This window comes from Mesoplodon densirostris, chromosome 6, assembly GCF_025265405.1.
Source record: "Mesoplodon densirostris isolate mMesDen1 chromosome 6, mMesDen1 primary haplotype, whole genome shotgun sequence".
Lineage (NCBI taxonomy): Eukaryota > Metazoa > Chordata > Mammalia > Artiodactyla > Ziphiidae > Mesoplodon > Mesoplodon densirostris.
In genome coordinates, this window is record NC_082666.1 from 77,556,627 (window position 1) to 77,581,080 (window position 24,454).

Sequence of the window (24,454 nt, forward strand, 5' to 3'; positions counted from 1 at the left end):
TGAATCAGCAACCATCCAGGGTAGCGACAGAAATCAAAGCATTTTCCCTATTGCTGTCTTGACTAAACATGACAGACATTTCCCTGATGACTCCAACCGAAACGCGTCCTGTCGTCTCTATATTCCATGGCATATATTACCTTGTTTGGAGATAGGATCTTTTCACAGGCAGTCAAGTTAAAATAAAATAATTAGGGTGGCTCCTAGTTCAATATGATTGGTATCTTTACAAAAGGGGGAAATTTGGACACAGAGACATGCACAGAGTGAAGACACAGGGAGAAGATGACCATCTACAAGCAAATGAGAGGCCTGGAATGGATCTTCCCCCTCAGAAGGAACCAACCCTGTGGACACCTTGATCTCGGGCTTCCAGCCTCCAGAACTGTGACACAATACATTTCTGTTGTTGAAGCCCCCCGTCTGGGGAACTTTGTTACGGCAGCCCAAGCACACTAACACACCTCCGTCTGACCTTGGTGTCAATGACTGATTAGTACAGGCTACAAAGGCCTGCCAGCTCTTTTGGCTCTAGGTGGGACAAGGTCCGTCCTGCGATGTGTGAGCTGGAGCTTCCCTTTGGATCAGAATGATGCTCAGCTCCAGCAAGGCCACATTCCTCCCTGGCATCCCCACCACGCTGCTGCCCACACTTAGTTTTTCCTGAGTGCACCCTTCCCCCAAATCCCATGAACAAGAATTCCCATCTCAGGCTCTGCTTCCAGGGAGCCTAGGACACTTAACATTCATTAGTGGATAGAAAGATCACTTTCTCACACCTAGTGGATAAAGTCCAGGCCCCTCACCACAGCTGGACTCTCAAGCCCTCCAGTTCTGACCCAAAGCCTGTACTGGCCTCTTCACATCCTCTCCTATGCACAACCCCTGCTGCAGCCTGGCTGCCTCATTCATGGCTCCCCAGACAATTCCTGAGCTTTCGGACCCTCATGCTTCTGTTACTTTGGCTCAGCCCTCTGCACTCCTCTACACTTTCCAAAGAATACCCAGACCTCAGTCCAGATCAGATGGCCCCGTTTTCCTCCAGACACTCCTGTAGAGCTCGGTCCCTGGGGAAGCACAGCACTTATCATCTGAGACCTGAGAGCCGAGATCGGCTCCAATCTGCCAAGTACAGCTGTCTCTGACCAGTGCCTATACCAGCACCATCATTTAAAATCTTCTGTGCCCTTTCCTAGAGTGTGGGCTTGGTAAAGGGCAGGGTTCAGGTCCTGTCTGCCTCTGGAACCCACCCCAAAGTCAGTTCTGGATTGCAGGGAGCAGACAACGCCCTGTCTCACTGGCCACGGCCCTCGGCTGCAGTCTTTATCGGGCCTCATGTGAGGTGAGACAGAGATGGGCCTGAACTCACTCTTCAACCCAGCCACTCTGCCTTCACTTCTATCACGGGTGGGCCCGGCTGGCCCAGCTCAGAGAACAGCTTCTGGAAAGTACCTACATCTTTGCAGTTTTCCGACTTGGAGAAGTGGATCAGGTCGTCGTTGTACATGTCCTGGGTGTTGAGCAGGTCGCTGTATTCCTTCTGGCTGAGATCTTCGGGGTTAATCCCGTTGGCCCTGAGGAACTCCTGGTATGCCACGCTGAATGCCTGCCCGATGGACTGTGCAATCAGCTGAGCCTGGAGAGGAGCCGGAAAGGGGAGACGGGATCAACAGGGCAGCACTGCTGTTGGGCGACCTGGGTCCCTCAGGACTACCGAGCTCTAGGCAGCAGCTAGCCCAGTGGGTTGCCATGGGGCAGCAGTGCCTGCTAGAGGTCATTTTCAAAATTAGTGGGGACAATTTAGTCTATGACAATGATCCTGATGGAGCTCCTGGCATGTGATGGACAGGAGTCAGAGATGCTGGACCTGCTGCCGTGCAAAGGACAGACCTACACAGGATGAGCTGTTCTGCATCCTGCACAATTTTCAAATATCCCACTGGACATTCATGTACATATAACAACTGTGTCTAAAGGCTGGGACTCAACTCTAATTTATATAAAAACACAAGACTTTAATTGCACGCTCTAGTACACACTGAACAGTCCAAGAATACAACTATTCTGTAAATTGAGAGAAGACGGTATTTTGTTTTGTCCAACACTTTACCACGAGTAAGCTTCATGACCTTGGAAAATCATCAGCATCAATGCTATTCGTGGGATGTGGGTTGCCAATAAATCACATTCCCATCAGCCTGCACACTGGCCGTAGAGTCTGGTGGTTCTGCATGTGTGTGTGAGTGTGTGTCTATCAACCTATTTTACTTTAGCTTGCTTTCCTTTTATTTCTCCTTTGTGTTATATTTATGGCAATACTTTGGTTATTTTGTGAAACATTTTTCAAAAAGGGAGGTTACATTATCTATGAATTTCATTTCATTCATATTATCTATGGATGGGACATTACAAAATATTATGCATTTTCCAGGTGAGGAGATTGCGGCCAGAGACGTGAGGGAACCTGTTCAAGGTCACACCGCTCACAGGACAAGAACTCTGCTTCTATTGTTCTTTCTCCTGCACTGGGCTTTGATAATCTTTCCCTGCATTAATTAACCAACATTACAACCTGGGAGAGACACCAGCAACTGAGCCTGTGCTGTGTTAAATGCTGTAGAAGCACCGTCACATAAATCCTCACAGCAAGTCTAAGACGTTAAGTATGACTCGTCCATAAGCCCTCATCCTAAGCTCTGAAGGCAGTGTTTCAGAATTCAGAAATGTTCATATTTTAGAAAGGTAACAGGGTGCATTTATCATACATTGTGTAAAAACCCCATTAGAGCCTGGAGAAGTGCCTAAACACAGTAGTGTTCCTGCAACAAATGTGTAAGATTCACGGTAAGCGGGACAAATCCTATAAAGTGTCTCATGGCAGCTCAAAGCAGGTTTATCAACCAATTGAGTATAAAAATCCCTTGTTTCTCAGAGCTCTCAGACTTCGGATCTGTTTTATTTGCTCCCATTGGGCAGATCAGGAAAAAGAGGTTGAGAGCTTAAGCTGGGGTGGGGATGGGGGCTGAGAATCCTGGCAGCCTGATTCCGGAGCCCACCTCCTGCCCACCACTGGGACTGCTGCTCTAATAATAGTGGGTAGAAAGCGCGCAAAACAATAAAAAGCTCTAGGGCAATGTTTCAAACACACACAACTCTAACCTCCACTCCTCCTTTCCCTACCTTTGGTAATTTTTGCTGAAAGCAACTAATTAACTGTGATATCAGAAATGTCTGTGTGGCTGGCAGTGGGGAAAGAAATGCTCAACTTTTCTCACTCTGAGAATCTGGTGACGTCACCTGCCACTAGTCACATCAAGGACCACCATGCTGCCTCCTGCCAAGGCATCACCGTGGGCATCACAGGCTCGTGTGAACAGACGAACTAAAAAAAGTGTATCTGAGAACACGGCCAGCGGTCCTCCCGTCACGTGTGCATGCACTGGGCAAACACACACAGGCTACTGATATCTCTGCCGTGTCCACCTGAGCCGCACGGCAGCCTGTTCTACAGAAGCTCAGCAGCTGCACAGCCTGAGCTTCTGTAGAATGGGAGACGGGATCCACATCCAGTTCTCCCAGTTCTGCAGCCCATGCTCTCCCCCTTCTGTCCTGGGCTTTGGAAGCAAAGCAGTAAGATTCCCAGGTCCACTCTTGCTTCCTCATTCTTCCTCTTCATCATCTCCCCCTACAGACCCAAAGGAGCCCCAAGGGAAAGAAAGCCCTCCTTAGGAGCACCAAGCCAGAGGGAGGTGGCAGAGGGTCATACCGGGACCCTCATGTCTGGTGAGCAGAGCTAACTCCACCTTTTCACGTGCCTGCAGGACACATGAAACTTAAGATTCTAAATGTAACTCCTTTGGAACTTTCTGAGAACCTTCTAAACTCATTTTCTCCCAGTTTGCAGGTTTGGCCTCAGTTTTAAAGGAAAAGCGGGGAGAATGGCCAGGACAGGTGCTTCAAGCTCTCTGCCTTCTCAGTGACTGTGTCCCTGGGGCTGCTTTCTAGAGAACCAGACAAGTAAAAGATGGTACAAAAGTGTAAGCGTCTCCTCCTGTCTGTGGCTTCAGCCATGTCAGCTCTGTTTCCCTGGAGAAAAGCAGCTCGCCTCAGACTCCTAACTTCTCAGAGGAAGGCCATTTAAAGCAGCTGGATGAACACTCTTCTGGAGAAAAATGGTGCCTTTTAAGGAGCCAAGGCTACTGTAGGCAATTTTCTTTAAGTATATAAGGGTTCCCTGCTCAATATGAGAAATACAGCTTACTCCACTGTGGTAGGAGGAAAAGTTAGACCAGTCAACGGCACCAACACGGCCCTCCCGGGGAGGCTTTGTAGTTCAAAACCATCGTGGGGGGAATTCCCTGGTGGTTCAGTGGTTAGGACTCTGTACTTTCACTGCCGAGGGCCTGGGTTCAATCCCTGGTCGGGGAACTAAGATCCCGCAAGCCTCATGGCTTGGCCAGAAAAAAAAAAAAACAAGGCCCAGAGGGAGTTTCCAAGGCCTGTCGAGCTTTGGGAGAAGCATGATGCTAACACAGCTTGAAGCCTGGTGTTCTCGCTTGCAGTTCCAGGGACAACTGGGTAAGAAGGCTGAATGGAAGAATGGGCCCCACCTCTGCTGTACGCTGATTTCCTCTGCTGACTTTATCACCTGGAGAGATGGGCGTTAGGGATCACTAGCTTTGTGACTGGAAGAGCAGCTGGTTTTGCTAAGGAGTGGGTGGCTGGTGCTCTTGCCATCTGGTGGGAAGGGTCAGGGATGCTAACTTTCCCGTTAGGAAAGGGCAGTCCTGCACATCCAAGAACTGTCCTCCCCAAATGCCCTAGTGGCCAGGTGAGACCTGTTCGGGCCCCTGTGGGTCTGGCTGAATTCTTCCCACCCTTCTGTCCTCTCTAGTGGCTTGCCTCCTTGCCTTTCCTCAACCTCTGTCAGCAGGCCCCTGTCTCAGGGCCTTTGCACCTGCTCTTTCCTCACTCTCAACTCTACTCAGGTCTCTGCTCAAATGTCACCTCAGAAAGGACTTTGTTCATCACTCTACCTGAAAAAGCCCCTGGCCCCTCTATCCCTTGACCTAGTTTTTCCTTATCAAACCTTCCACTACCTAACTTTATATTAAGTATATTTATCTATTTGTTTTCTGTCTCTCTACAACCTTTACAATGAGTATCTTGTCTATTTTACTCAGCCTTATATCCCTAGCACTAGAACAGTGCTTGACACATACTAAGTGCTCAATAAGTATTTGTCTCACATATGATTAAGGTTCTGAGAACTAGAGGGAACCTGGCCACCCAAGGGCAGCCCAGATCACATGGAAGGGAGGCCACCCTTACGTCCTCAGATTCAAAGACGTGGCAGATCATCTTGTACTGCCTTTTTCCATCCTGGGATGGGTGGGAGGCTTCCACGTTCTCCTGGGAGTTGGAGCGGGGCATCCGCCTGCGGGCCATCAGCACAACGATGTTCCCGATGTCTGCAATGTAGGAAATGGTCCTCAGAGGGTGGTCCATCATCGTCTCCTGGAAGGCAGCAGGGAGAGGATGGTATGTCCAGTGCGGCATCTAATGACCCATGAGACAGCCTGCCACCCCACAGCCCAGCCAAGTGCGGTCCACACGTGGGAGCTCGCTGCAAACACCCTGTTGGCAGACTTACATGAGCCCGCCCAGGCCTGGGAGCAATTCCCTTGGCTTGTGATAACCCACAGCAGGAAGTGGTCTGTAGTATGTGAAAAGGAATTTCAATCATTTTACAAACAGTAGAATCTCTGGTGGGGAAGTTAAAAAATAAAAAATCTGCATGTGATGACTGGATGATTGTATTGTGTGTGTGTGTGCGTGTGTGTGTGTGTGATTTTAAACAAAATTTCTTAAAAGGCTAGTTTGTTCATGAATCTTCTGATAAAAACTTATGAGAGGGCTTCCCTGGTGGCGCAGTGGTTGAGAGTCCCCCTGCCGATGCAGAGGACACGGGTTCGTGCCCCGGTCCGGGAAGATCCCACATGCTGCGGAGCGGCTGGGCCCGTGAGCCATGGCTGCTGAGCCTGCGCGTCCGGAGCCTGTGCTCCGCAGTGGGAGGGGCCACAACAGTGAGAGGCCCGCTTACCGCAAAAAAACAAAACAAAACAAAACAAAAAAACTTATGAGAATTATTAGCAAACAATATCCAAGACTTATTTTTTCCTTTGATCTTTAATAGCCCCAATCCTCCCTACCAAGTCCCTTCCCATCCCCCAGCCCCCAGCCCGGCAGCAGGCACTGCATACACAACCTTCTAGCTTGTGTGGAAGCCAGCATCTGGGGCCAGCTGCTCTACAGACAAGGGCACAGTCTCCTAGTTGTCATGCTAAGCTTCACCCCCGAGGAAGGTGGGAGCCAGCTAATACCTGCGTGTCGGCATTCAATACTTTGATTCTCTGGGTAGAAATGAAGAGATCCACTTCAGTCATTGGCTGAGATTCACCTTCAGGAGCCTGAGAAGGAAAATGCACCAAGAGAAAGCTCAGTACGTTACTCTGACCCAGGTGCGTGCAAGCAAGGTTAGCTCATACACAGAGGCATTGAGACACAGTCACCAGAACAGCGATGCAGACTTCAGAACTAGACTGCCAAAGCTGAAGGGACCACACAGAGGATGACACGGGGACGGGAGTGAGCATCTCCAGGTTACAGGGAGAAATGCGGACCCCTCCTTGCTTCTTCTGCCATGGAAGCAGTAACTGTAGTATATCTGACTCCATGAACAATGGTCGTGAATGGCACTGTCTGCAAGGGTTTCAGAGCCCAACAGATTGAAGGAACAAGGGCAACTGACGCATACCCCCAGGACCTTGGAGAGGTCAGAGTTTGCTCCTGGGGGACAATGCTTACAGCAGGTGCAAACAAGGCAGTTGTGGTAAGAGGGTCTTCGTGTTCCCACACACCACACACCACAGAAGCAGTACCCACTCCTGAAGCTACCCCAGTAAGAGCGAGCCCCAATGCCTCAGTGTCCCATGGGTAGCTCATAAGCACCTAGAAGCTTCACAACCAAAAAAGCACATTAGTCTGATTCACTCAGGGCTTGATTCTGCACACGTGTGGTTATTAGCGAGTTTTCTTTTTTGCATCCAGCAATCTGACAAATCCACAAATCAAACATGACTAGAATTGAGCAGACCCAGGTCCCTGCCACGTGAATGCTCCTGAATGGTGGGCACTTGCACACTACTGCAGGATCCCTTCAGCATCCCCAATCTGCTCCCTGTCATTTCTCTGGAGTGAGATGACTAATGAGCAACAGAAAAACAGCCACTTTGGGCAACTGAGTTTTGAGAAACGTTGGCTTATGGGGCGGTTCAAAAAGAAATCTGAACAAAAACTTGCTGGATGCAGAAAACAAAAACACGAAATAAGAAAAAAGGCAAAATGTAAATAAATGGGGGAAAAAAAAACAGGCATAACACCAAGCTGATGAAGTTGTTTGTACTGCACCTTCTTCCTGCTTTTGGCTAATTTCTGGGCCATCTGCTTAGCATGGAACAAACAGAGACAGGAGAACAGTTAGAAAAGAATTTGCAGAGACTCAGTTGAAAAGGGAATCAACAAACTAATATTGACAGCGGTATAAAGCATTTCTGTGGGAGGAGGACTGACAAAAAAATCCCACTCTATAATTGATTTCCTAGATCAGAATTTAGTAGCTGCCAGGGGCAGTAGTAGGAAGGACATGTATTGAGGTGCTTCTTATACTTCACTGCAATTGAGGTTTTCAAAGAACCAACTTTTGATTCTGTTGATTTCCTTTACTGTATGCCTGTGTTCTATTTCACTGATTTCAGCCTGTACCTTTATTCCTTCTTTTTTCTTTGGCTTTAGTTTGCCAGTTTTTTTTTTCTAGCTTAAGATGAAAACTTAAAGTATGGATTTTCAAACTTTTTTCGTTCCTGATATATTTATATAAGACTAGGAGCCTCCTCTGATCTCTGCTTTAGCAGTATCCCACAAATTTTGATGTTGCAATTTAATTATCAATTCATTCAAAACACTTTCTAATTTCCACTGTGATTTCTTCTTTGAACATTATTTAGAACTGTGTTCTTCTTAATTTTAATATATTTGAAGATTTCCCAGCTATCTTTTTGTTACTGATTTCTGAATTGTTCTCCCTCTTTATCTCTAGTAATACTTCTTGCCTTAAATTTGTGTAACATTAATAGAGCCTATACCTACATAGAAATGGATGTAATATTTATTCAAGATAGAATAGTTGATAAAAATAGAAACTGAGGCCAGACTGTCTAAAACTGAGTTCTGGCTCTGCTACCTACTAGCTGTGTGACTTGGAACAAGCCACTTCATTTCTCTGTGCTTCAGTTTCCTCAACTGTAAAATGAGGGTAAAAACAGTATCGACTTCATAGGGCTGTTGTGAGGATAAAATGAATACAGTTGACTCTTGAACAATGTGTGCGTTAGGGGCGCCAAAACCACCGCAGGGTCAAAAACCTGCGTATAACTTACAGTCAGTTGGCCCTCTGTATACGCAGTTCGGTTCCTCTGTATCTACAGTTCTACATCCTCGGATTCAACCAATCACAGCTTCAACCAGTCTTGGAACATACAGTACTGTAGTATTTACTACTGAAAAAAACCCACATATAAGTGGACCTGTGCTGTTCAAGGGTCAACTGTATATACGATGCTCTCAGAACAGTTCCTGGTGCATTATAAGCACTCTCTTTGTGTTTGCTCTTATATGATTATGATGTTAGATGATTATAATCTGCCTGTGTCAGGGTGCAACCTCTTGGCTTTGGTAGGGCTTGGTACATATACACAGATGTTGCTCAAACGATGGTGAGTCAATGGCCAAACCATGTAACTGCTGTGCGGATGGGGGTGGGGTACAGGGAGAGCTGCGCCCTCATATCCTTGGTACTCACCTGGTGGGAAAGCTCTTGCTCAGCAGCATGTCACTATTTGATTAGTGACTAAATGTGTCATCTGTACTACCTCATCGTGGAGAAACTGGATGAGTCAGCTATCCAAACACCAAATGGCTAATCCTGGTGCACCCGGGAGACTAGGGCAGCCCCACTCCCACGGAGCCACCCCACAGCTTGTACAGGTGGTCATGAGTTCGTGGTGAACAGCCTACTCTGGAAAAGTCTGAAGGCAGCAACTGCAGGCATCATCCTAACCACTGTACATGACGGTGGAAAGACTTGCACATCTGAGGAGTGGCCCTGTGCTGATGCTGTGCCACAGAGATTACGGGGTGGAATCTCAGAGTTCTGCCAGGGATGCTCTGATCTGCACCAGTTATAATCCTCAAGATAAACAACTGCTGTGAGATCCTAACATCTGTTTGTCTTCTACTACCTCCCCTGAATGATATGGCAGTAATATATAAATTTCCATTATTTTTGATACCAAAACCTAATAGCTATTGGTCAAAATTCTTCACTCTCAGGAAGAGTGATCTGAAAGGGCCCTTTTCAAAGGAAAGTAAGTCTGCCACCTTACTGGAATGCCCACATTCTGTTTTTTACTGGAATGGGTGATGAGGAAGAGAATCCAAAAGGCAAACTGAGTTTCATGAAAGGCATTCTGAGACAATTTTTATGAAGCTAAAAATATTTTATGCACTCAGAGTGACACCACCTTTAAATCGCTTATGATATTCAAGTGCTCTGAAACAAATTAAAAATTTAGACATAACATTGGAAATGATGATGGGGTTGGGGTCAGAATGAGAAGCTGGAACAGCAGAGAAAGGTCTAAGAGAGCCTTAAGGCCAGCATGCATCTTGAAGCAGGGAGTGACAACATCCATTTAAATCCTTGTGTTTCATGAGACTGATTATTGCTTACCACCAGCAGGCTGTGGTGCACAGGACATACTGCAGCACTGTCCATCCTATCACTCGATCTGCAATGTGTACTGGGTATCTGCTGTTGTTAAGACCCTTTAAGTTTAGTTATGCCGGGGATCCTCCTGGCTATTCTAGCTTTTCTTTCCCCAGCTGACATTTACTGAGCACTTGGTATACGCCAGTATCCTTCTAAGCATTTCATGTGTACCAATGTAAAAGCTTACAACAACCCTGTGAGGTAGGCGCTACATTATCCTCATCTTTCAGGAGAGGAAACTGAGGCACAGAGAGGCTAATTAACTTGCCCGAGGTCACACAGCTATTAAGTGGCAGAAGAGATATTCAAACCCCGGAAATCTCACTCTATATTCCAAATTGCTACTGTGCCATCTGGACAAGTTTCTCATCTATAAACTTCTAAGGCTGTCTGTAAAATGGGGTTAATGATACCTACCTCACAGGATTCCCCACTCCCTCCATTTGGAGGAGTAAATGAGATCATGTACGTGAAGAGTCTGCTACCAGTGTCAATATCGTCTTTATCAACCACAGACCTCAAGTCAGATGGGAAATCAGATGGCTTAGACAATGCTACACTGATAGAAATTTTCATTCTACAATTAAAGCATAATTTTTAACGCTTAAAGAAAATCTCTCTATAAAAGAATGGAAAAATCTGATCTTTTGGGGCAGTCTAGTAAAGACAGAATAACATTTGATAATGCATGCTTCTTACAAAAATGCATGGATCAAAAAATATCAAAACGCCATTTGTGAGCTTCACAAATGGAGAAAGAAAATGGAGACAAACACACCACACTCTGCATGGACATGAAGCAGTTTCTACGGCTCAGGCAGAATTTAGCACATCACCCCGTCTTCCGGCTGAGGAGCAGAGAATGAAGTGGGAATGAGGGTGGAACGAAGCACGGAGATGTAGTGAGAGGAAGGGAGGCGAGTGTGCTAGCTGCACTGGCTTCCCGTTTGGTTCTCTGGGTAGGGTTAAGGCAGGATTCCCACCCTGGGCTGGGGCGGGGGGCTGTCTCTGCATAGTGCACTTTTGATACTGATAGCATGTAGGGCAAAGCTCTCTCCAGAATTTTTCCCTAAAACATGTTTAAAAGAATCCTAGCAACAAGACTACCAGGTACCACCACAGCAATAATGTATTCTGCGTTCAAGTAATTGTGGAAGCTTCTGGTTAAACAAACTGAATTAAATTTCCTCAGTACAGGACTTTTCAGAGCCTTTAATAGGAAAACACATGTGGCAAATACCCAAAAAGATCTGTTTGGCAGCGTTTCTTGCGCTTATTTGCCAATGGAACCCCATCAGAGAGAACCACTCGGCTTGACCGGAACGTGCAGAGCACAGCTGGAGAACAGAGGCTCCTTCAGGCTGGATGATCCACCCGTCTCTCAGGCAGTGGCTCCCAAACTACAGCATACACCACAGTCTCCTGGAGGGCTTATTTGAAAACAGATTCCTGGTCTCTACCCCCATGAGTTTCTGACTGGGGTGGGGCCTGAGAATCTGCACTTCTAACAAATTCCCAGGTCCCACTTTGAGGACCATTGCTCTAATGCATTTCTAAATCATATGGGAAGCTTCCTGGAAGGATATTACTACTTCTCAAAAATTAGGAACAAAGGCAGAAAGAATATATTAGGGAGGGTGCAAAGATGGAAAAAAAAAACTTAAAAAAAATGGCAGATGTCCTGTAATTCTGCTATTGCATTCAGATGCACCTTATTTCTTACATTTTGGTGGATGGAGATGTCTTTTAATTTCAGGTTCCTCAGCCTGCCTTGTATTACTGTTACCTAAACACTCTTCTTGGCTCCCTTATTAAAATGCATGTTTCTCAAGGTCAAGGAATTGGTTGATTTTTATCTCCTAAGATGCCTATCACAGGATCCTGCATAGGGACAGTTTGCTTTTTGAGCCAAATTCATCCCTAGCCAAACCACAACTCCAAACTCGCCTCCCATTTTGGCAAATAAACCTATACATTCTTTGTTAAATTAGGAAAATCAGAATTCTTAAGACTCCAAGTGTAAATTCAGTATCATTATTCAATTCCAGTCCACGGTTGGTGCTACGTGAGTGACAGGCACCATGTAATGGATGGACAGACCAGAAACTAAAGCCTGCTTTGAAATGGAAACCCAAACATCAGGTTCAGTGCTTGCTCAGAAAGAAAGCACCAAAAACACACAGCCACAGCTGGACTCCTGGTGAGGTAGGTCTCACTGGCATCCACATCAGGTCAAACAAACAATGCAGGCAGAGGAAAGAGAGGGGCAAGATGGGATCCCTGCGGGGAGGAAGGGAAGAAGGAATCGGAAAAAGAAAGGAGGAAACTCCTCTGTCTCTGTGCAGGTGAGAGCACCAAGCCAGGAATTACTCATCAGTTTGTGGTGAGGTTATTACTGAATGGACTTCCAAGTACATTCTTCCCCCTTCCTTCCTGGATGGACGCGGCTATAAACTCTGCAGCCTCATTCTGTTCTGCATGTCTCCAGAGGTGGCCCAGAGTAACTCATTCCTGAAAGGGCAGCCTCTCTTTAGGAAACAGCGTGGCACCACCTCCCTCAGAGAAGGGAGCTTGTGTGGGCACCGCAGTGCACGCTCCCCTTGAGAGCACCCGAGTGATCTGGAGAAATGCGCTCGGCCCCTCGGTTCCCTGTGCACGCAATGCAGTCTCTGTGCACGATCCTGACGGTAACTTTCTAGGGGGCGTGGAAATAAACCATGGGTTCTAGACGCAGCCTTCTCCACCTACAATTTGAAAAAGCGTCAGGCTGGGTGTAAAGGCAAACAATCTGACAGGCATTTAAATGGATGTAAAAGGAACATGAGGCAGAAAATATATAATGTTAGGCAACAGTTCCTTCAGATGCAAGAAGCACATTGTGAAACGATACTTATAAATGAAATGCAACCATTTAATCTTACTACTCTATAATGAATTCCTCACACTAGAGTAATTTGCTGTAAAAATAAATATATGTTTTCCAAATGCTTTCTCTGCTCTAGGCAGGTCTAAAATGGATTTATAATCAGAGAGCCTCTGTGTTGCCTGTTCTGATTGACAAAGCCGTCTAATTTTTTGTTCAAATGACCTGTGGAACTTCTGGATACCCATCCTTTGAAGATTCAAAGTAAGCTTTCTGGTTTTTCATTAGGGAGCTGCACTTTAAAGAAGGGAAAAAAACACTGTCAGAAACCACTGTGGAAATCAGAAAATGCACAGAACACTTGGCACTGGGCAGGATCTGGTACTGGGATGCGGCGTCTTTCCTAAGCGCTGCTCTACGTTCAGGTGATGTGTCTGTGCCTGCTCTCCCCTCAAGGTCACTGAGTACACATACGTGTCACAGGGCAGGGGAAAGACAGAGAGACTCTAGCTGTAGGAGTCAAGGGGACCTGTCAGGAGGCCAGTAAACAGAACCTAGGAAAAACTCATCTAAAAGCAACATGCAGTTTTTGGTCTCAAGGGTCTTCAGTACTATCTGGGGGTGGACTGTTGCTTTTTCTGGAGGATTCATCTGAATGGGCCTGGTAGTGTTCCTTGACAGGGAAGTGCTCTGGCATTCTGGAGGAGATAAATCTTTGTCATGTGGCTCCGTTCTGGACATTACAGGGTATCAAAGATCTCTGGTTTTGGCCACTAATGCCAATATAAATGTCCCAGACACCGTGACAACCAAAAGCACCACCCCATTTCCAAACACATGGTTCTCTGACAGGGGGTCCCTGTCTGTCAGAGAACCACTCTGGGCCCTTGCACGCCCACTGACCCTGGGGGAGCTAACAGTACCATTAACCTGGGAAACTAAGTGCTGGGTTAAGAGTTCAGCTAAGTTACTCCACGGTATTACTGCCTCAGCATCCATCTGGTTTGGCCAAGCAGCTTGCGTGGGCCTTAAAATGACATTAGCTCCTTCATGCAAGCAAATGCTGTGGAGAGCGGCCCACAGAGTCACATGCAAATGTAAGCTCCTGAAAGGACCCCCTCGATGGCCCTTGTGAACAAGTCTCCCCCTGCCTCCCAGGGCCTTCCCCGTTGGTGACCCTTAGGTAAGACCCCCATGGAGCTCACCAAAACCCCATTTTGGTTTGAAGTGAACAATCCGGCCTTAGTCTGGCAACCTCAAAGCATTCCACCCACAGACCCCAATAAAGAAAGGCTTACGCCCAGGTCCTGCCTTGACCTCCCCGCGTGGCCCCTCCAGGTGTGCAGATAATTCCTCCAGGACCTGTGAGTCATAAACTTCTCTATCTCAATTTCTCTTGTGGTACTTTGCTCACCATCTGGCACTCTGGGGGTTTACTTAGCAAATGTTAATGTAACAAAATCATAACATATTTGGAAACTGTGGGACAGGAGGGGTCAGAAGTACGTCCCTAAAGACTATGTTTTTAAAGTTTTCTGCTCTGTATGAAATAAGGCAGGACAATGCCTGAAAAGCAGCTCCTTCTCTCAGAGAGGTTTGTGCTTTCTTGTTCTGAACGTTGTGCCTGGGAGATACTACATTAAGATGGAGAAGGCTGTGGGGACATCTGTGGGTATTAATGTCACCTCTTTAAGATAACGGAGACAGTGAAAAAGAATCAGGCCAAGCTTGGCTGGGCAGCTCAACAGGAACCTGATGTTCTACCAGCAGCATTACTGAGTCTGAAAGATGCGGAGGGCAGGAAGGTCAGCTTGATACATTGCCAGGGAGTTGTCTTGCTGGGAGTCGCAGGATAAGATGCATCTCTGGGGGTAAGATGTAGCTGTAAATTACTCTCTGGCTTATCCATCCTACTTCCTAAAATGTCAATAATATTATCAAAAGTTGCAGTGTGGGCTTACTGTGCTGTGATGGGTAGTGAAGGGAAGGGCCAGCGCTGACCTTGTTTCATATTCAGGGCATGGCACAGCCTGCGCATGTGAATAAGATGGGAATCAGCCCCAGAGGACCAGTAGCACGGCCCCTGCTGTGTGACCTCTGTGACCTCTGTGGTTGCTTCTCTCCCCTCCCTTGGGCTTTCAGGCAGCATCTCACCTCTCAAGGTCTCTCCGCACTCCTGTGGCCCTTAGTACCTGACACCCCTCTCTCCTCCTCTGGCACCCCCTGCACATGCGCTGGCTTGGTTCACTTCTCATTTGTGCTGCTGAGCTTGAGGGTAAGGATCTCACTTTATAAATCACTGTTTTCCCTCCCTCAGGAGACCTTGCACAGCCTTGCACACATAAGTGCTCAAGAACTATTTTTCCCTTGATGGAGACAGTAAGGACTCTCACGTACGGCCTTCTACTCGTGCTTCTCATCCCACATGCCACACAAAGTCCAGGATGGAACTTGGGGATGTGTGAGAGAGAAGACATGAAAAAGGGACTGGTCCCTTGAGGAGGGAGTTGATTCTGACCAATGGACACCAGACAGAACCAAATCTGGGAAGTCATAACCTATTCCAACTCACTCGAAACACCCGGCTCTGATTTCAATGGTGATGCAATACCTGTGGCTCTACAGGGAAACAGCCTCAGGGGTTCTAGGTGTTGGTGGCACTTAATGGCACTTGAATTACATGATGGCACCATAAGGGTCCCTGTCGCCCTTGGCTTGTCCATGGTTCTAGGTGGCACTAGCATCGTGGTGGAGATTCTAGAGCTCTGCATTTCTATGGGATCAAACCAGTTCTGGCTGGTTCAAACTAGCTGTGAATGATTTAAACTAGACATAAGTGCTTCTTCAGGGATCAGATAGGCTCGCTCCTTTTAAATCTTGATAAGACAGATTCAAACAGGTTATGACTGGTTTGCACTGAGTTACCCTTGCACTGACTTGGTTCAGACTAGCCAGGGTAGATCTGATCAAATGGCTCGTTTTAGGTGTAGCAAGCTAGTTCAATCTAGCTTGAACAGGATCAGCCGGTTCAAATGCAATGACAGCTAGTTGGAACCACATTGTATCACGGACGTTTTAGTCACTGGTCTCTAGCTGTACAAGGAAATACAGTGATACAGCGCTCAGATATTATACTGGAAATATAATACTTAAAATGTTATCCTTCCTCATCTTTTCAACTTTTCAAAGCCTATCACTTTTTCCTCGAGACTGGCCATTAAGAACAACCATACTTTGGAAATCTTTTTTCTGTTTAGAACTGTTGGCAGGTACGTGTATAAGCACTGCCTGCCATGTCACCACAATCTCCTCTCCTCCAAGCTCAGGACATGAGGTGTGGGGTGACCACTACAGCCGGCTCAGGCGCCCACATCTGCCCGCCGCCCCCCTCGGAGCACACGGTGCCCCCTCACCTTGATCCTGCTTACTGCTTCCTGGGCCTGCATCATGCGCACGTTTTTGGAGGGGGTTTTGTCTGAGAGAAGCTGGGTGGAGCCAAGGTAATTGGCAGCAAAAATGATTCCATCGATCAAGTCCTCAGGGTCACAAGGTCCAGGAACTGTAACACACAGAGCCACAGTGGTGAGTGAAGCCACCCTCTACCCCCCGATCACACCACCTCTCCCCCGCCGCTCACCTCCAGCACAGGTGGGCCAGTTCCAGAGACCCCTGAGCAGGTGCATCAACCTGCGAGTCTAGAGCATCTCTCTGGTCTACCTTCACTCAGCCCTCATTTGCAAATAGAAGGAACAATTTCTTCTTAGAGAAGCTTATTTCAGCCAGTCCATTTATTGTGAGAAACAATGTGAATATCTATTTAAACATGAAACATAAAATTCAGTGACAAAGGATGTTGTTTTGCCTGTTAGACTGCGAGCTCTTTGGGACAAAGAGCATGTCACAGTCATCTCTGGCTCTCCTGTGTCTAGTCAGTGTCTGTCACCCAGTGGGTATCAAATAAATGTTTGCTGGACAAATGGTTAGGTGAGCAGAAGGCCGTCTTATTAGAAAAACTCATTTTATAGCAGTTCCTTTACTCGCCACCCGTGCATATCGCCCCCTTCCATTTTATCCATAATGGGGGAAACAAATTTTATAAATCAGAAAAATGAGTATTTGTTGCCAAATGTTTGGATTCCCAAAATAGCCTCTAACCTGAAACCTGCAAGACAGGTAACATTACCCTAAAGCCATGGTCTCATGCTGCTAACCTTGCTGACTTACAGGCTATAATGTTCCCGGCCTGCATCTACATACATATCAACTCCAAGGAAAATTGGAATTTTCTGTTCTCATTCACCAGCCTTTTAAATCAAACCTTCGTTTTAAATATTTAAAATGCGGGCATCTGATTCTAACCACAATCACCTGTAAACCCTACTGGAAATTAAAACATGTTTCGGAATAATACATAACTTTACAACAGATGTGCTAAGAAAGGCGTTTTAATTCTGCAATGAAAATATATGTATTTTCTTTGGCTTGAATGCCATATTTGGAAAGACTAAAATATACTTTTTAACCCACTGTTAAGACCTCAGGGTCTTAAATTAGATAACTTGAAATGGAAACATTTGCTTTTTCCTCTTGGAGAGCTAATCTGAAATGGTTTTTATCTTTATCCCTACACATCCAGCTCATCTTGAGCTTAAACAGCTGCTTCCCACGATAAGCTACTTATCAGGGTACAGCCTTAAAGTAATCTATTCATTTTCCTAAAACCAAGTTGGTGGTGGAAAAAATGAAATTTAACCATGTTTTAGGAAAGGCCTTCACAAAGCGTGTGTGTAGTAATTAAGTCAGGAAACCTGTTAGTTTTCTGATTCTCAATCTTTCTGAGAAAGACTCTGGATAAACACTGAGTGGTACACAGCCAAAGCTGCCTCCACCGCATACCAGTCACTTACATGCTTCTCAACAGCTACACCCTTCCTACCCTGAAGCTTTTATAGATATGAGAAGCATGCAGGTCATTTACAATGTACAACTTTAGGTATACAGCAGGGAAGCGCTGTCAAACTAAAATAATACATGGACAAGTTTGGATCCACACTATGCCTTGTAAAAAGTAAGAGATTATCCGTCTTCTCTCAAATTCCAGTGATAGATTTATAATGTTACATAAACATAATCATTTTTGACAATCCGGTATTGAGGGAAAAAAGGTCTCACCTGGAATGGCAACTTTTAAAAAGCTTCCATTTATTTTGTGAAAATAATGAATGTTAAAAGAAAAACAAAAATGCAACATCTTCTCTGTGGGACTTCCAATATCATATATTCATCAGTGGATTTAGCTCTATTTACTGAAAAGGGTCCTTCTTTAACCCTAATGAGTATGGATATGCAGATATGTTTAAAAGCAATCCAGATAATATTTAAGTGACTGTATAAATGTCAGGCAGCCAAGAGACAGAAATATTGGACCTAAACAAATATATATTTGAGATATGATCTTATGTCAATTATCCTCTGGGGAAACTGACTAGAATCAAATGTCACAGTATTACACTCACAAAAAACAGCCCAAATTTCATAAGTTCATTTTAGGCTCAGTGCTAGTGTATTTTTTTAAAGTTAAAAAAAAAAGGTATAATGGTCCTAAGTCAAAGAATTGCAGGTTTTCCTTTTCAGTGATGCCTTTATGCTGCTCTGTGGGTGAACGAGCACACACGTTATATCTTCACACTCATGTTAATGCCGAGCTTGAAAATCTCTAGGCCTAGAGGAATGGATATGAAGAATAGTTTTGATTATTCTGAAACAGTCAACTTCTGAAAACTCCCCAAGGTACTCTTGTGGAGTTTTAGAGCTTTGCAAAGATGGTGGAAATAATTTCCAAGTTACTCAAGAAAGAAACCTGAGTAACAACCAAACCTATGAGCTTGTCCTGGGCTTCAGGCCCAAGGGTTCAGGTAGGTTTATGAATCCAGGTAATTCATTCTTGGGCAGTGGAACACACCAACTGTTCATGCACAGGATCCAAAGGCCAGACACGATGTCTGGGCATCCTCTGGCCCCCAGAAAATCCTCCTTCAAGGAAATGACAATCTACCCTGCCCCCAAATCATCTGCTGTCCTCCCTGGTAGAGGATCAGTAGCACGCTCTAGTTGTGTGGCCTGACCTCAAGCTGGGATGTCTAGCCTGGATTGAGTTTTGGCCCCACCAGGCCTGTTGACAGGATACATTTGTGCGGTGAACAACCTGCACAACCATGTGTGGCAGTCCTGCATCAGGTATTTTTTTTAGGTTAATAAATTGTAATTTTATTATAAATGAATTGAGAAGTCAGAGGAGGGTGTTAGACAAAAATTTACATAATTTGTTTAGCATTAAAAAATTACTTTGGAGGATTCTAAGAAGATGGTAGTAGTAGCATAGTTTTTTATTCTCTCTTAATCACCACCTAAAACAAAAAAACTAGATAGGGAAACCAAAAACCATTGGAATATATTTACAACAAAACTAGGTGACAAGATATTGCCAGGAACATCAAACTACAAGCAAATTGCCAGAATCCATAGGACCTGCATAATATCAATATTTGTGTGGCAGAAAATAAAGGCACTGCATCGGATATTGATTACAGGGAGAATGGTGGAGTCAGACTTCTGGTTCCCAGCCTGTCTCTGCTACTCTAACTGTGGGATCTTGGGAAGGTTGCTCACACCCCGCATGCCTCAGTTCTCTCAGGCATAACATGGGGATAATGATAAAACCCACTTCACAAGATCAATGTGAGGATTCAATTAGTTATTACATAGCAAGTGCTTAGAACAGTACCTGGCAGACAGTAGGAGCGAGAGCTTGATAAATGTTACTATCACGAGCTCATCCAAGCAAGAGACGGGAATTCCTGGGAAGGTCTTTTTATTTATTTATTTTTTAAATGAAGAGCAAAATGTCTCCCTTAGTTAAACATCATTCCCATTTGAATGGGCCTTGATGGATGCAACAGGTATATTGGACTAGAGATAAGGAGACTTGGGTTTTGGATCCAATATGGCCAGTTCTAGGCTGGGCAAAGCCCCCAGCCTCACCCCAGCCTCAGAGTCTCCTGGACAGAATCAGCAAAGGCAGGGAGGAGGGTCTTTGAGAGGTTCACGGCTACTGCTGTTTTAGTCTAAGATTCTAAGACTTAAGACTGAGAATAGGTGACTTTGTGGTCTCTTTTCCCCACTATCGTCTTACAGCCCAGGGCTTCCAGTACCCCAAATGCTAGAAGATTCATGAATGACTCAGTGTTCAATATTTCCTTCTCAGCTCTTACCTTCGACGTAGGTTGGGAATGAAGCCAAGCTTTTTCTTGACTGTAATTAAGACAAAGAGGTTTCAAAAAGGGCAAAGCATGATGAAAAATGCATTAACACAGCCATCTGTGCAACATGAAAAATAAATACATCACCAATGACAGATATTAACCAGTTGTCAACCATTTTTGGCTACAAAAAGTGAAGTGTGAATAAACATATGCATTTATTATTAAAGGTTACCCAAAGCCCAGAACCACCCATTCATATTTTAGATAATCTAAAAATCCTACATTCTACAATCAGAGAGATGTCTGGCATCTTAAAAAATAACCCATGGACCAAAATTCATAGTCAGTAATAGCAATAAAAAGGACTCAATTTGTATTCTTAAGAATTTGGGTGTCTAAGTGAGAAACTGCTGATTAGTAAAGGCACCAATGAAATGATTATATGCTAAAATTAAGAATTCCCTTTGAGAATTTTATTCCACTTTATGTCTTTGCTGCACTGATCTCTAACTGTGCTAAAAATGATTGCTACAGTTTTTATCTCTTCCTTTCATCCCTTACTGATGTATTTTAGTTTAAAAAATCCATTACGTAAGTTATTATTGTGTTACCTTAAAATAAGAACCCAATAAACAAAGAGGTAATTAAAAAACCCTGAAATTTCTTATACTAAGTAAAACCGCATAGCAAAGGTCAGTCTCCCAAAGCATACTTGGAAGTGGATATAATCAGCTAGAAACCTTCTAGAACCTGATTGGATGGCAGTTTAAATGCTAGCTCTCAGAGGAGAAGTACTTACCCCTAGGTTCCTTTCACAAACCTCAGTGGAATAAGAATAAGTAATTCATTCCTGCTCCAACCAGTGACAGAATTTGCAGCTGGTATCAAAATGGTTTCGCCTCCAGGTACAACCAAGAAGCCAATTTATATTTATATTTTCTTGGGCTATTAGATTTAGATTTTAGCAGATGCTACAAAAGAATTGCTTTAGTCTATGGCTCTAAAAGCTGCTGTTTTATTTAGAGTCACAATGGAGGGCATTTGGTACATTCACTTATTCTCTATTCATGAACTCATGACTGGCTTTCTTTAATCTCTGGGGTAGTAAAATTTTTTTTAAAGAGTTTTGTGAAACGAAAGAGTCTCTAATCTCTAATTATTGCACACAAAGAGGATTTTCATCATTATTTCTAAAGATATGCAGAAATGTGTGCCAAATGAGAAACTTGCTTATTATATCTGATGAATAATCAAACGCTGAATATTCAGATGTCTGATTAGCCCTGTGTTTCCCCATATGTGGACAGAGATGAACATTAGTTGATCCTTAACATTCAAGAATTAATAAAGCCACATTCAAGAAGTTAAAGGCCAAATCTTTGGGATGTTCCAGGAGGTCACATAAACCATGTGTAGAGCCCGGAGGCTTGAAAACTGCAATAAGAACATACAAGCTACCCTGTCCATTCAGTGTGTGACCTGCAAGTACTCTTCATCGCAGGGATAGCAGATTCTGGTGTTAAGAGCCTGGGCTCTCCGGAGCTCTGGATTCAAAACCTGGCCCTACCACATGTGAGATCTGGGACCTCAGGTAAGTTACTTAACCTCTCAGCTTCCTCCACTAACAAATGAGGACATTAATTCCTACTTCGCAGAAGGATTTTAAGGACTAAATGAGATACTATGTGACTTGCTTGGCCTGGTGCCTGAACGCCATAAATGCTCAAGAAATGGTAACTCTCATTACTGTTAGTATCACTGTGGCTCTTCTTCTTGCCATTTGTTCTTACCTATTCGTGTGCTATGAATAAAGTACAAGGTGACGTTGTAGGATGCAGAGCCAGCAGAAACTGTAAGCCCATTACTCCTGTTCCTGTGGCCTGATGAAGACCAGAGAAGGACAAAGCATATTTCAAATCTAAATTCTAATGTTGGTACCATTTCAGAGAAGGTCTCCTCACGTTTGTTTGGTTTAATATGAATAGATTAATGAAAAAATACTTCTCCCCTGCATGATTATTTAATGGCAAACGTATGTGAATTCAATGATATTTTAAGGGTAAATTTCAACCAAGACTCCTTTTAGAAGCGATCTGCCACTCAGGTTAAAATGGAGATCCCTTTCTTCCATTGCATTTAATGGAAAATTATTAGCAAACGGAAGGAAAAATGAGACAATCATTCATTATGTGGTTTAGCTCTTTAACGCATGTCCTCAGTGTTGATTACGCAGCATCTATATTTAGAATGAGCTGAGCCCACACACAGATGATGGTGTGGGCCAGTGTTTACCTGTTGCTAGTTCATAAGTAGGTGAGGGTAGCAGTTAGTCAGGTGCAAAAGGACAACAGGTACTGGAGAGGGCAATGGCTCCCTCTCAGGGGAAAAACACCTGCCCATTTCTAGCCCCAGAACCCTTAGTGGGAGCAAGCAGCATCTTCTCTCTTAAATATTCTCTGCCAGTGCTCAGCATGGCCTCCATCAGTAGGGTGACCATACGATTTGCTGTCCAAAGGGACGCTTTAAGGCTGCACTGTCCAGCAGCTTCTAGCCACACACAGCTATTTAAGGTAATTTAAATGGAATAAAATGCAAAATTCATTTCCTCAGTGCCACTAGCCACACCTCAAGGGCTTGCTAGGCACATGTGGTAGTGTCTACCATATGGGACAGTCCAGAAGTAAAACATTCCCTGCATCACAGAAAGTTCTCCTGGACAGCGCTGCTGCTTTAAAAAGTGAGAAGGGGTGCTCACCAGGTGTACTGCTTGGACAACAGGTGTGAACCGGAACCACCCCAGGTAAGAAAGGAAGCAGTCATCCTGTTGTCATGAAAGATATTTCACTTGGGCCTGAAATAAGTTAGTATTTAAGAAACCAGCCCATTTCCCAAACCACATAGCAACTGTAATGCCATGGCACTGAGGCTCATAACACCTCTAGGAAGAATGCTGCTAAACAGAGCTTTTGATGTCCCATGTCCAAGAGAACCTTCTGCCATCATGGCAATGTTTAGTAATCCCTGCTTCCAGTACAAGAGCCACTAGTCACGTGTGGCTACTGAGCACTTGAAATGTGGCTAGTGTGCCTGAGGAAGTGACTTTTTCATTTTATTTATGAATTAAAATAGACACCTGTGGCTAGCGGCTGTCAAATTGGATGGCATGGCTTTATCACCGAATTCCACGTTGGAGAGATCAGAATTTTTCTCCGCAGGGTAATCTGGGTCAGCAGCTCTGTTGGAGGCTGGAGAAAGCATAAACCAGAAACAGAATAAGACATAATGGGCTGATGGCTTTTGAAACAAAATGGTACCCTACCTCTTTATTTGTGGAGGCTTCCGTGGGGTCACTGGGATGAAGGGGTGTGCTCGAAGACTCTGCACCCAGGGGTGAGGAACTGCCAGGAGACGGGGACTGGAACACAGACAGCAGAGGAAACCACAGTGAGCATCACACAGTGAGGGACTGGGTGAACCGCCCAGCCCTGGGGAACACAGAGGTACACGTATCTGAAGAATATTTCAGCAGTGAGAAAACTTCCTTGGAAAGGAACTGCCAAATGTACATAGAAGGCTTGGATTTGTCAAGCTTTCGTTAGATTCCTGCCCTGTTTTCAAAGGAGCCCTTACAGTTCAGCATCACCTGGCCCCCCACCTTAGGCCATGTGTTTAAACATCGCAAAAGTTGAATATCAAACTTAAAGCCCTAGATGAAAAAAGCTAATAGTGATACTCAAATGTTTCTGTTTTTAAAACATTTTTCTTACTGAGGGAAACAAAGACTTTGGGTGCTACATGTCTTATAAAATCACCTGCCCAAGATTACCTGAAAGGAAAAGGAAAAATTAAAACACGAATTTTTAAAGAGGCAGCTGGGACTGATTCTGATGACTGGAAACCACACCACCTGTGAAATATTTTGTCTGATATAATCCAGAGGCCACTGAAAACACAGAGATATTTCGGCATCCAAAAAACATTACCTTGTTACTCTTAGAAGAGTTAAAAAATTCTTTGTTTAAAAATAAGGCATAGGGGCCTCCCTGGTGGCGCAAGTGGTTGAGAGTCCGCCTGCCGATGCAGGGGATACGGGTTCGTGCCCCGGTCCGGGAGGATCCCACATGCCGCGGAGCGGCTGGGCCCGTGAGCCATGGCCGCTGAGCCTGCGCGTCCGGAGCCTGCGCGTCCGGAGCCTGTGCTCCGCAACGGGGGAGGCCACAACAGTGAGAGGCCCGCATACCGCAAAAAAAAAAAAAAAAAAATAAGGCATAGAAAAGGTTTGGAAAGCATAGTCCCCATCCAGGTGACGGGCTCAGTCAGGCTCCCTGGGAAGGTCCTGCTTGAATGGATTTGAAGCTCCAGGCCAGCGCCCTTTAAGCCCTGCTGATTGAATGACCAAAGCAAGAAAACAAGCACAGGGATGGGAATAGTGCAGGCGCT

The 24,454-nt window shown here is 45.0% G+C and overlaps 1 protein-coding gene across 2 annotated transcripts in view; it reads right to left on the reverse strand.

Moving 5' to 3' along the window:
• Positions 1-24,454, reverse strand: part of APBA1 (amyloid beta precursor protein binding family A member 1) — a 77,001-nt gene that overhangs the window by 13,884 nt on the left and 38,663 nt on the right. Inside the window, exons 2-8 of one of the 2 annotated variants that reach the window (XM_060100852.1) lie at positions 23,334-23,429; positions 20,024-20,063; positions 16,166-16,311; positions 7,471-7,503; positions 6,384-6,470; positions 5,332-5,517; positions 1,457-1,636 (exon numbers count right to left, since the gene is read on the reverse strand). In XM_060100852.1, coding sequence (XP_059956835.1) covers positions 1,457-1,636; positions 5,332-5,517; positions 6,384-6,470; positions 7,471-7,503; positions 16,166-16,311; positions 20,024-20,063; positions 23,334-23,429 — 768 coding nt within the window. The remainder of the gene's footprint in view (positions 1-1,456; positions 1,637-5,331; positions 5,518-6,383; positions 6,471-7,470; positions 7,504-16,165; positions 16,312-20,023; positions 20,064-23,333; positions 23,430-24,454) is intronic. The other variant, XM_060100853.1, reaches the window with a different exon arrangement.